A 13168-nucleotide genomic window follows, 5' to 3' on the forward strand; every position below is an offset into this window, starting at 1 on the left:
AGAGTTTCAGACTTTCTCGGCGTCCCTCTGGCCTAGATGTCATTTCCAATCCAGACAGCTGATACCTGTAGAACAGCACTGAAATAGCAGAAGGAGAAGGTCAACACTTGACTCCAGAGCAAAAGCAATCAACTCAAATATCTGAGCTGAAACAGTATCCCTGATGTCCGGCTGCCTGGACTGAAAGCCAAGACATTGCAGTGAAGAGGACACAGGACACAACGAGCTCATAGGAAATAAGAAAACTTTATATGGTTTCCCAAATCATCAACTTTTCTTCCACTGCAACAAGACTAGGGCCGCACTCCGAAAGCATCTAATGACCGAGTCAAGATCTTGTAGGAGGAATGATCTGATCCAACCATGTGTGACGTCTCAGTGTATATAGGTTAAAGAAAACAAAACTACCTGTTCTGTCTACAAATGACTAAAATCCCTACAATTACATCTAACAGCCAGTTCTGTCACCACTAATATTTAGTTCAAGAACAGACACTCTTAGGGAGTTAGGCTAGGTACACACTGGCCCACTGATTGCACGAAAAACCTTCAATCAGCCGACATCCGACTGTTTGGTCAGATATCGTGTTTGTATAGTGACACAATGATCTAAAACTGTCTCGAAGTGTCGATCATAGTTTCATTTGGTTGGTCGCACTGTTTATTATTTTCCGACTAACCACCGACCAATCATGTAGTGTGTATTCACTCATGCTCACGATCTCCATAGAGTTTACAGTCAGGCTCTTTGAAGCCGATACTAGCGATGAATGTCCCGGTGAATAAATGTAGAGAGCGCTGTAGAAGGAATAATTCATTTGTTCGTTCTAAGACAGAATGTTTTGTTTCAGTCACAGAAGCTAACAAAATTCGTTAGGACATGTGGATAGCTATAACAAGGCGGTTTTAATCAGTGTGACAATAATGAATGAATGTTGTGTTGTCATTCTCTGAAGGACCACATGAAGAGCACAGATCTGAAGGTAAATCGTGTCAGTGTATGCATGAATCGCCAGACTGATCGGACCTTCAGTCGTAGGTACAATCGTTTGAGATAAAATGTCGGTTGGAAAATTCTTCAGTGTGCATCTAGCCTAACTCCACAACTGTTCCCAAACTGGAATCTCAACCTAATCTAATCAGTCACTATAAATAAAACAATTCCCTGCATAAATGTAGCATTCTATTAAAAAAAAAATAAGCCTACCTAACAGATGAATTCTTTAAGAACACAAAGACAGAACGTTAAATGGAGTTTAATATGACAAAAAGTCACAACACTTATTACATAAAAAGTTATAACATATGGTTATATAGCAAATCTAAATGCAAAATATTTTTTGTAATATAAAACCGGAATAAAAATAGAACCAGTCCTAGCATACTCAAGTTCTCTTACCATAATTCTGCTGCTTCCAGAAGGCTAAGTGGTATTGACAATTCATCAGTAGAAAGCCTGAGCCTCAAGAACTGACAATTTCTAAAATCATTTCCTTACTTTTAAACATTCTAATCTCTGCCCCCCTTTGCGACCTCACAGCTAGAAGTGTGCTGGTATGCTAATCTGTTTTACAACACTGCAAGTTTTTAGTTTTCACTTATCATAAAACCAATCTATTTGCTTTTGATTTGAGTATTCTCAGTTGCAAGGTCACATCAAAAGTGGAAAAACGTTTTACATGATTTATTTTGATATCAGGCATTACATCACAAACATCTGCCATTTCAATAAGGATGTGTAGACTTTTTTTTATATCCACTACATATAAAAATAAAAGGTGTAAATATACATACATGTATATAGACCATTTATGGGGCAATAGATCTACACATAGCTGGGTACTCTTGAGCAGGAATATTTAGGAGCAAAATTAACCTGTTCAGCAATAGATCAGTATGTAGCCTCCATTATTAGATAACATTATTTATTGTGTTGCAGTTCAGTAGGTTACAGAAGCTTTTTGGATTAAACTATGGTCATTGTACAATGTCTATGGGAACTGTCCAGCAGATGTCTCTGTTATTGCCCATCGAAAGTACTCGGCCAATTACTCTCAAGAAGCCCTAACAGTGCATGTTTTCCAGATCTCCGTGCTGGAGCACAGGTGTGGTCATTACTGACTGACACATTGTAACAGATTCACAGCCAGTAATAATGATATCACTTGTGGCACTTGGAGACCGGGAAAACATTGCTTTACTACAGGACCCCGGAGCACAGATTTGGGAAACACTGGCATAGGCTGTGAGCACTAGTTTTTGGGTTCAGTAAAATGCTTTAAAAAGAAATAAAAAATTACAATAAAACCATGTCAACACATGTAATGATTGCCCAGTTAATGATGATGAGCGGCATAATACACTTTACGCTTCATCTTGTTCCTTAACAGCATTTAGGAGATCTATATTCAACACCAACTACACAAAAGGACGGTTATCGATTATTGGCTGGCACACGTCTTTGACTTTATTTAATAAGACACTTTACACCAGCCTGTTATTTCTCTCCCATCTCCTTCATGAAGAATTTACAGTCTTATGCACATGTGCCAGATTTAGGAAGAGCACAAATCAAGATTTCTAAATAAGATACCGAAAGGGGCCTGGTGGCTCCTTCTCAGCTAGCCCATTCTTATGCATACAATGATGTGCCCTTAAGGCTGGGATGCAGGCTTAAATGTTTTGATCAAAATATGAACAAATACATCATGTTTTACTTTTGCTATGTGCACACAGATATGCAGTGGGAAGGATAAGTGCAGACAAAACTTTTTGTTTTGAGCACATTCTAGTAATGTATATTGTCCTGCCAACAAGATATGGGTTTTCATATTCAGGTTTCATGCTTTATCAAACTTAATGACTGTGGGTGTTACAATGTATCAGTCAGTAATGAATACACCTCTGCGCCAACAAGAAGATATGGAAAACGTGCAATGTTAGGGGGCCATGAGGACTGGATTAGGCAAACCCTGCACTAAGGAAAACTTACTATTCCCAGTACACTCTTAGACAATGATCAAGTCACTCTCAGTGTCTCCTAAGCCCTCTCTTACCTGCATTACTGCTTCTATCCTCATCTTAATTAGCTGTCTCCATTTTCAATGGTTTGTTGTTGCATTTGAACAGCTGTAAAAACACTGGATAAATGGACTAAAGACTTCTGTTTCTATGTATAACTATTGCTCTGTCATTCTGCAAAAAATCCACCCTCCCCTCAGACAGTATGTTCTACTCTATTAAAAACTTGTATGCAAAAGATAAAAAAATAAATAAAATAAAACGCCAATGGCCGAAATCAGTATTTATTAAAACCTGGAACATGTGAAGAAACAGTAGCTTTGTATATTGTTTGACAGAAGTCTTTTTTTTTTTTTTTAACTCCCAAAAAACATTTTGGTAATTTAGTGCATTGTTGTTTGTTTTGTTTTTTTTAACAGCTTCATACCGAAAAATAAAAAATAGTTATCTTTATTTTCTTTATTAGACACAGCTACAAGCATAGGAAGAAGTATAGAGAAAAGGCAGGCAGTGGATGATGCGTTTAGGTTCCGGCTCTGTTCATTACACCTTTAACGCCGCTCCAGAGTCTGTCGACTGTAAGAAATGTTATTTTGTAAACAGTAAAAATCAGAAGAGACCCGAAGAGTCAACTCAGGGGGAACGAAGCTGGAGCAGCTAACTCTTGATCAACAAGAATACAATATTTCCTTACAGTCTGTGCTCTGTAGCGGACGTCCTTTTGCTGGTGTAGAAGCTTGGAACCTTTGCTCTGAAGAACGGCGGATATCATGCCAGCTAGCAGAGTCCTCATCGATGAGAGAGAGATTTGGAACCATCATTTGGATAATGACAGCTTACTATTCCCACTGTTCAATACTCCCCTCTATTTCCAGTCGTGTGCTGTGCACGTTTGAGTAGCTGTGTCACATTGCCTTCACGGGTGGGTCACTGGGGAGGAAGGGGTATTCCTCTGGGGTCAGTGACTTGACCTTCTTGCAGGTTCTTAACCAGCTGAGCCAGCCAGCGTTTGGTTGTGGTGTCGTCCTTCAGTACCTGGGCGAAAGTTGTATCTTTCAGCTGGTCCGGAAGACACTGTCTCAACGCCTCCCTCGCTCTGGAACACAATACGGACTGGTCATTCTCTCAAGACATCATAAACGGCTTATAAATAATAATCAAATTGTAAAGTATTTAATGAATGCAGTGTCCATAGCTAACTAATGTAAGAGAAAAAAATATAGGTTATACTTTTAGAAAAAAATAAATTGATTAATGTGAATTTATGTACAGAGTGAAAGCCTGGCCGTTACCATTATAGTGGATATAAAAAGTATTCGCCTCATCTGGAATTGTTTTACTTGCAGCAGGGAATAAGGAGGAATTTATTCGGTTCGGGCCTCTCCAGGATTTAGTTTTTAATTAAAGCCCCTCCAATGTGGCTATTGAAATACAAATCTTCTCCCTAATCCTAGGTCTCTTGCAGAATGCATTAGGTCTTCCTCCAAGATTGGTCTATATCAGTGTTTCCCAAACCCCTGACAGTGCAGGTTTTCCAGGTCACAAGTGAAATAATTATACCACCTGTGGATCTGTTACAATGTGTCACTCAGTAATGATTACGCCTGTGCTCCTGGAAGGAGATATGGAAAACATGGACTGTCAAGACTCCCCGAGAGTAGGTTTGGAAACACTGCTCTATATCCTGCAACATGCATTTTCCCCATGAAGCATCACCCTAACATTACGCTCCCACCACCATGTTTCACAGTGGGGCTAGTGTTATTTGAATGATGCAGCGATAAACTTGTGGTAACCAATCAGCATGTTCCATCACGGTCTCTTCCTCTACTTGGTCTGAGGGTCTCCCAACTGTAGGTGAGATTTCATGCAAGTTTTCTTTTTGCCACCCTCCCATAAACAGCAGCTTTGTGAACCCTCTGGACTGTTACTGTCTAAAAGCACCAACGGGGTGAAAGGATTTAAGATTTCAAACAACCTTTTCTTTGATTTGTTCTGAATGTTCTGTGATCTTCATGATAAAGCTCTTTGGACTTGCACTAATCAAATGTGGGACCTCTCAGAGTGTTTCAACAGATTCCAAAATAAATACACCTAATTGGACACAGGTGGACTCCACTCAAACTGTGAGATATATGATTGTACCTGGGTATATTTACGGCATTTCTAGCAAAAGGAAATGAATACTTACGTGAACAATTTGTTTGCTTTGTTTTTTTTAATTTATAAAAAAAACAAACAGTGCTATGCTGTATGTAATTCCTCTGTCAGTACGTTCCCGTTTTGCCTTCACTGCACAGATTGTAAGCTCTCACTCTCTACTCTGTCTCATGTCTGCACCTTTATATATGCTCGATTTCTGTTTCGAAGTACGATTTGCTATCCTGTCTGCACAGAGCTGTGGAGTTTTGTGGCTACTTATAAATAAAAGGAGATGACTGAGCACAGAATACATGGAGGTAGCATTACTTCCTATCTTAAATGACCTGTCTATAATCACTGGGGGTCATGAATAAATCAGAGGACTGCCCGTAAACACCGCTTGTTCAATTATTTGCTAATACAAAGCATATAGACAACGCATTTTACCTCAATTCAAAATAGTCAACCTACATTAAAGGCAGGGCTATTGAAGTAAATGATCAAACACCAATTACAACATACAATTAGGACCAAGAATCCCTCACAGTAAGCAATGAATACATACAATAGACAGGGAAAAAACAAAACAAAAACAAAAAGCATTTCAATCACATCAGAAATTATAATCATTTTGGTTTAGTTATTGCACTTGGAAAAGTCTGACATTCTTGTAGCAAGATGGAATCCACACTAGTAATACAATTACCAGACCCCAGCAAGACACCACTATTGTATTTTTCAGTGACCCTGAAATTTGTATACATACTACCAACCTAACACTACAAGATACATAAATAACAAGGTCCCTGGTACAATAAAAAACAAAAACAGCAAACCTTCTAGAAGAGAAGCGGAGGTGTTGCCCATAACAACCAATCAGATACTAGTGAGCATGCCCTAGATAAATGATAGATAGAATATGATTGGTTGCTATGGGCAACACCTATTCTTTTAAAAAGTAAAAGGTTTGATACCTGCATCCCTGAATGTCTGAATAAGAGAAGTAAAGCTGTACCGTGGATTGTCAGAGAGGCGGAGATAACAGCGGACAACGTGTTTCAGGAGCCTGGCGGACGGCTCTTTTGAAAGCTGCAGCACCATTTTACCCTACACAATACAGGACAAAACAGATTATTATACTGCACAACACAAAGCAACAATGGATCAAACACAGCATTAGAGCTGAATGAAAGGAAACAACTGCGTCACTAAATGGTAGAAGCAGAAGTAATAGGAGATTCTTCATGCACACAGGTACAGGATGGACTTTATTTGTTATACAGATCTTTTTAATGAATGCTCTTTTAATAAAGACTTTAAGCTTTCAATTGTTTTGTCAGGATATTATAATTTACCAGTAGCCATGTATTACTTAATCTATGCAGCTATGAGGGTCTGCCCCTCACAGTCACAGGTGGTTGTGCACCTACCCATGGAGAGAGAGGACAGTGCAGGGGGAGTACGAGCCTAAGCCTAAAAACCCACCTTTTTCTTAAAGCCTTCCAGTCTCCCACTTAACTTCCTACCTTTTCTTCTGATCTTCCCCTTCTCTTATCCTTATCCTCCTTCTCTCCCCCGTGTCTCTCTGTCTGTCTACCCCACCCCTTAGATTGTACGCTCCTTTGAGCAGGGTCATCTCTCCTCCTGTCTTCACCACTTTTAACTCTGCTCTCCAGCTACCTAGCCCTCCTCCTCGAAGACCCTCTCCCCCCCCCCGTCCCCTCTCGCTCCCTCCTCTCCCCTCTGGGGGTTTCCCTGTTATCCGTGCCGTCCCTCTTGGGCTCCGTCATATGCGGACCTTCCCCTCTCCCCTCCCCGCCCCTAGCTGTGCTTTGAGCTCACCGAGTTACTGTGCTTATTGTTTACTGTACTGTGCTGTCTCACCTCGTATTTTAATTTTGTTTGTCCCTGTACGGCGCTACGGACACCTAGTGGCGCCCTATAAATAAAAATTAATAATAATAATTAAATAAACTGCAATGATGTAGTGCGTCAATTGTAAGGAATCTAAGCCTTCACTTATGTCCTTTCAGCCAACACCAAGGCCATTATGAAGGTAACCTTACCAAAATCATAGCAACATGAGAGAAGCGCTCGTAGGTCTGACAAATATATGCCAACCCGGTGTCATCCAGGAGAATCTTCTGGAGAATAAATGTGGCAACCTTGGAAAGAAGAAAGATTCAATTTACTAACACGTGATCTGCAGCTGAAAGAGACAGTATCTAACTACAGAGGTCCCAGCGTTACGGTTCTGAAACAAACTTGAATTAAAATTTGTTTGGTCTATTTGTTGTTTTTATGTAAATAGTTTTATGAGAGTCATCAGACACTGTTACATTGTACACATCTCCATATAAGTTCTAGACAGTAGGGAGCCAGGAAGATGCCAAGTATTGGAGATGGAAGATTGATAATTAGCGGAAAGTAACAAGAGAAAAGGGAAGAGAGAAACGCTTACAGTTTTGGAGAGCTCGCTGCCAGACTCCATGATCCGTAGACACAGCGGGATAATTTCTGTGGTCAGGAGGAAATTGATGACTTCTTGTTCATCTGTCTTCACCAGAGCGCCTGTTACACAAAGCAAATAGGGAAACAACCATTAAACCTGGATACAATGTACAGAATATTAAAATACAACTGGGAGATTATGAGTAAAATTAGTTCAGACAAATCTAGAACTGTTGAGAGAGAAAAAAATATCCATTAACTTATATGCATATTTAATCAGTAAGTAACTTAGTTCGGTATGGTTCTCTTATGTACAATACGGACACTATAAATGGTCACGGTTTTGTAAATCTTACTGCAGTTTTTCCACTTGTCTAAGACTTATCCAGGCACAATATAAGTGGAAGCAGTCACCAGCTCTCAAGCATTTTCAAGTGCTCTCCTTATTCAACGTGGGTTGACATATTGTTTTAATAGTGCATTCTGCAGCACAGTGGCCTAGTGGTTAGCACTTCTGCCTTCCAGCACTGGGGTCATGAGTTTGATTCCCGACCATGGCCTTATCTGTGTGGAGTTTGTATGTTCTCCCTGTGTTTGCGTGGGTTTCCTCCGGGTGCTCCGGTTTCCTCCCACAGCCCAAAAACATACTAGTAGTTTAATTGTCTGCTATTAAAATTGACCCTAGTCTCTCTCTGTGTCTGTGGGCGAGTGTGTGTCTATATTAGGGAATTTAGACTGTAAGCCCCAATGGGGCAGGGACTGATGTGAGCGAGTTCTCTGTACAGCGCTGCGGAATTAGTGGCGCTATATAAATAAATGATGATGATTATTCTGTTATATAAACTGTATTTCTTACCAATTACTCCAAGGCTGGTCAGACGCAAATATTCAAAGGGCCGTGTTTTGCTGACTGTGTGCAGGAAAGGATACAGGAACAGTGGAATGTGTGCAGCAAGAAATGCAGACCTAGAAGACAGATACAATACGTAAAAGAAGTTAAACTGCTCAACATTATTTACAGACACTTAAAACCCTAAACTCTGAAATCCCATTATCTGGGAGTGTACTCTGCAATCTTTAGATTAATTATGCCTTCATGTAGAATGCTGCATCAGGAAAGCAATTTGTCTTTGTGCTCCTCAATCCCTGATGTTTGTTGGATGTGCATGGGTAGTCAATGGTGAGATTTTTGCCTCTCCAAAAGGTTTTCCCACTTTTAATAAACACATTGCTTCATATTTTTTTTACTTCCTTCTGTGTTTTTCAGCCATGTCTTTGGGGCAGATTCAATTTGGAGCAAGCTGCCACTATGTCTCCAGAGCCGACAGCAGAGACACATCGCCTAGATGTTGTCACCAAAATCTCTGCTCATTTTCCCTGAGAATGTCACACGGCTCTTTTTATATTTTTGCTTTCCTGCAATACAACAAAGGCGCTCTCTGGATACAACTGTATCCAATGCAGAGTCAAACTGTATCTAACAGCAATGAAAATAAATAATTCTGCCTGATAGACATGGCTGAAAACCACAGACAGTTTCTGAAGAAATTGTATGCTGATGATTTCAGTTTGGACTCTGAGACAAAATGTAAAATGCACCACTAAGGGTTAAAGAGCTCCCCCCAAAAACATAACATTTAGTATAGGAACAGCTTTGCTATGTCATTATTAAATCCCGAGTTTCACTTCCTCATGATGCATTTGCTCCTCTGGATATTGATACCACTAGCCTACGTCAAACAGGGAGAGATGTGTAGATGGCACTGCCCAGAGATGTTCCTATTGGCATGTACAGGAAAGACCCAGTTGTTTAATAAAACAGGTCAGTGAAACGAATATAAAGAATAGCAGAGCATGTTGTTGGAGGAATTCTGTAATCTGATGGATCAGGCGAACAGGGCATGAGCGTAAAGTGCAACTCAGGATTAAATGTTAACAAGAATAAAGCTTACGTTCTGGGTAGAGTTCTTCTTTAATTGTTTTGCATACTACAGCAAAAAAAACAAAACAAAAATAAACAACAACCAGAGTTGGCTGCCAAGTCCTATTGTAGTGAATAAGAAAGGTGAATGTGAGGAGACTGATCATTTCAAACTCACATGATAAAAGTAATCTGAAATCACCAGTTTACAAGTACGGTAAATAGATTAGTAGAAAGTTTGATAAATATTTATTTTTCCCAGGAACAGGCAACAGAAAATTTAATAAATCTTAATTCACTATATATTTTTTTTTTTTTTAATGTATTGGAAATTAGCAAAATATTAACAGGTGGTTGAACTTCTATCTAACACTTACTGCACCTGATCCATACCTGGTCTCTGGGTGTGATGCTACACACTGCAGCAGGGCCAGTGCATTGCACACTCTATTGGACTGGTGTGCAGTCAGGGTCGGCGGGTTAATTGATGGGTAAATATTTACAATTTCCTGCAAGAAAATATACATAAAACAGACCATTTAGAACAACAGGAATTGTCATAACAATGTTAAAATTCTGGCACACAGATGCTAATGTCAAAATACAGAGGACACTTTATCCTATTTATGTTTTAACTCCCTTCGATTCTGTAAAAAAAACAAAAAAAAAAAAAAAACAATGGGCAGACTCATTCTTTAGAAATTTCGCTGGCTGACAATGTTTCACAGACAGTATAATTCAAGATGCTGCACAGGGCTGGGTTTATAGCAGCAAAGCATCTATTTAGATGCAGCATATCATCATCATTTATTAATATAGCGCCAACATATTCCGTAGCGCTTTACAATTGGGGACAAACCTAATAAACAAACTGGGTAAAACAGACAAAAAGGTGAGAAGGCCCTGCTCGCAAGCTTACAATCTATGGCACAATGGGAGATTGACACATGAGGTTAAGTCTACATTTTGCCCCAGCCAGACTGCAAAGGTAAAAGTGACTCATAAGCTAAATGATCCTGCCACACAACAATGTTGGTCCTGGGGTAGTTGTCTTGTGTGAAATTGTGTAACAGGCGGTAACAGGCTAAAGGCGGTGAGGTTAAGAGGGTGGTTGAGGAATATTATAAGCTTGTCTGAATAGGTAGGTTTACAGAGAACGCTTGAAAGTTTGTAGACCAGAGGAGAGTCTTATTGTGCGAGGGAGACAATTCAAAATAACATCTTGTGCTGTCAGAACCTGTTTAGAGCACTAGGGAAAATCAGCAGCAATATTAAGCCACGCAGTTCATGACAAGCCCAGAGGTAGGCAACCGGTGGCATGTCATCTGTCGAGCACTATTGGTTCAAGCAAACTCTTATTGGTGTAACTGTAATCGATGTTCAGGGAACTCAGGATATCACTAAAACCAACCCCCATTTTTCCTAAGAACATTCTACATTAAGTGAGGCCTGGATTCAAAAAGGTGTTACGGCAGAGATGTTGTTGAATATTGATTCCAATGCCTCCTAATGTAATCATATAACAGCCAGTGGGGGACCTGTGTTTATAACTCTCTCTATCTCATCACACAAATGCTTGACAGGGTTACGATCCAAGACATTTGGGGTCACTTAAAAGTTAATTAACTGTCACTTTCCTGGAACCATTCCAATCTTTGTGACATGTAACATTATCTTGCTGAAAAAAAACAATCATAGATGGGTGCTCACTGCAGGTATTCAGGGAGGAACATAAACGGTAATCAACTACATTTTTATTCTACATCACACTAAAGCAGCGCCCCTCCAAGATGAAAAAAAGATTCTCTTAACAGACTAATGGATTCACATCGGGCATGGCAGGGATACCTATGCCAGAATAAATAGCACAGATTTAATTATTTTTAACAACGTAGAAACTCATGGTACCACTGAACAATACATTTACCTTCACACTCCATATATTGAAAATTCAATGTTTCAATGGAGTGGTCCTTTAAAAGAGTTCTAGAAGAACAATTTCTATTCTGTGAACCACAAGTAGATTAACAAGCTACTAAGTTAAAAACGTACACCAGCGTGATCAAATTTTGAATGAATAATGTTATATACAAAGTAACAAACCTGTAACAGTGCTGCAATAGTACCAAATGAATGCCACAGCATCGGTGCAAGGTCTGGGACAGATTCACGTTTTTTGCTAAGCTCCAACAAGGCATTCTCACGAGTTTCTGGGCTTGACAACTCATTAATCCACTGATAAATCTTCTCTCTGTCGACTTGGGCGAGTGCTGCTGGCACAGGCTACACATGGAAATAGGAAAGTTTTAGTTAAACAAAGCTTAGATACAATAAAAAAAAACAAAAAAAAAACACAATGTCTTTAAAATGAAGACGAAACACATAATCTACCATGCGAATACAAAAAGGAGTGACAGCTTGATGAGAATGACTAAACCCACCACAATCAAGGGCTAGGATATACATGCACATTCCCCACCCCTACCCAGTTAAGGTGCATTTTGATGTTCCAAATCAAAAACACAAAATTAAAATACATAGGCCAACAAGAACTCAATTTAGCATACAATACAGACGTGTTTTGTTCTGGGCCTCCCCTTCACTATGGGGGGGAATTCCCTGTCTCCAGCCTGTCCTTCACTTTTTTTTTGGGGGGGGGACACTGTCTCCAGCCTTCCATTCCCAATGGGAGCAATCCCTGTTTTCAGCCTCCCTTCCCTAAGGGGGCAATTCCTAACTCTAGCTTCTACTCACCTTATGGGGGACTCATTCATCGTCACCATTTATTCCGCAGCGCTGTACAGAGAACTCAATCACATCAGTCCCTGCCCCATTGGGGCTTATTGTCTAAATTCCCTAACACACACACACACACACACACTAGAGTCACTTTGGTAGCAGCCAATTAACCTACCAGTATATTTTTGGAGTGTGGGAGGAAACCCACGCAAACACGGGGAGAACATACAAACTCCACACAGATAAGGCCATGGTTGGGAATTGAACTCATGACCCCAGTGCTGTGAGGCAGAAGTGCTAACCACTGAGCCACCGTGCTGCCCATTGTCAGCAGCCTACCTGCTCCTATATAAGGGTCTCCCCTGTCCCCAGGCACCACTACACTATGGGGAGTGTGGGGGTCTTCCTGTCTCTGGTGACCCCTCCCCTATATAGGGGGGGAATCCCTGTCCCGGGCCACCCCTCTACCCTCACTACATGGGGGTCTCATTGTGAGCACTCTGCCCCTTCCTGTATGAGGGTCTCCCTGTCCCCAGCCTCTCCCCTCTGGTTGGGGCCTAGTGTCACCTGAGCCCAGCGGACCCCCCCATACTCACCGCCGCCGTGGCCAGGCTGTGCATGTTCGGAGCCGACCCCCGGCTCTATGTTCTCTTTCCTCCCGCGCTGCCGGTCTCTGTACCCCTAACCCCGCCTCTCAGCTCCCACAACAACCGGAGCCCCGCCCCCTTCTACGTCATCAGCACGCGTGACCTATAACCCCTGGGTCCCACGAACGGCCGCTCACACTGACACGTCCCGTCTCCCGGCCGCCGCTGGTGACGGTATAAATATCCCCCGGCAGCGGCGTCACCGGAATTAAATAGACAAAGAAAATCTGAGGGGAAGCCCGTGCGT

At 41.0% G+C, this 13168-nt stretch overlaps 1 protein-coding gene across 1 annotated transcript; it reads right to left on the minus strand.

Annotated features, from left to right (window-relative positions):
• Nucleotides 1-3289: 3289 nt before the first annotated feature.
• Nucleotides 3290-13163, minus strand: CNOT9 (CCR4-NOT transcription complex subunit 9). Its single transcript, XM_075181056.1, has 8 exons — nt 12871-13163; nt 11639-11818; nt 9929-10044; nt 8471-8580; nt 7625-7734; nt 7230-7328; nt 6179-6270; nt 3290-4117 (listed from the first exon to the last, which is right to left on the minus strand). The coding sequence occupies exons 1-8, from the start codon at nt 12892-12894 to the stop codon at nt 3949-3951; spliced, it is 900 nt and encodes a 299-aa protein (XP_075037157.1). The 5' UTR covers nt 12895-13163; the 3' UTR covers nt 3290-3948.
• Nucleotides 13164-13168: the final 5 nt, after the last annotated feature.

The sequence above is a fragment of the Mixophyes fleayi genome, chromosome 7 (genome assembly GCF_038048845.1).
Source record: "Mixophyes fleayi isolate aMixFle1 chromosome 7, aMixFle1.hap1, whole genome shotgun sequence".
NCBI classification, from domain to species: Eukaryota; Metazoa; Chordata; class Amphibia; order Anura; family Limnodynastidae; genus Mixophyes; species Mixophyes fleayi.

Coding starts and splice junctions, on each gene's coding strand:
- CNOT9 (XM_075181056.1), bottom strand. CDS start 12,894: ATGCACAGCCTGGCCACGGCGGCG. Junction 7,735..8,470: donor GACCAGCCTTGGAGTAATTG/GTAAGAAATACA, acceptor TTTGTGTAACAG/GCGCTCTGGTGAAGACAGAT. Junction 4,118..6,178: donor CGCCTCTCTGACAATCCACG/GTACAGCTTTAC, acceptor ATTGTGTTCCAG/AGCGAGGGAGGCGTTGAGAC.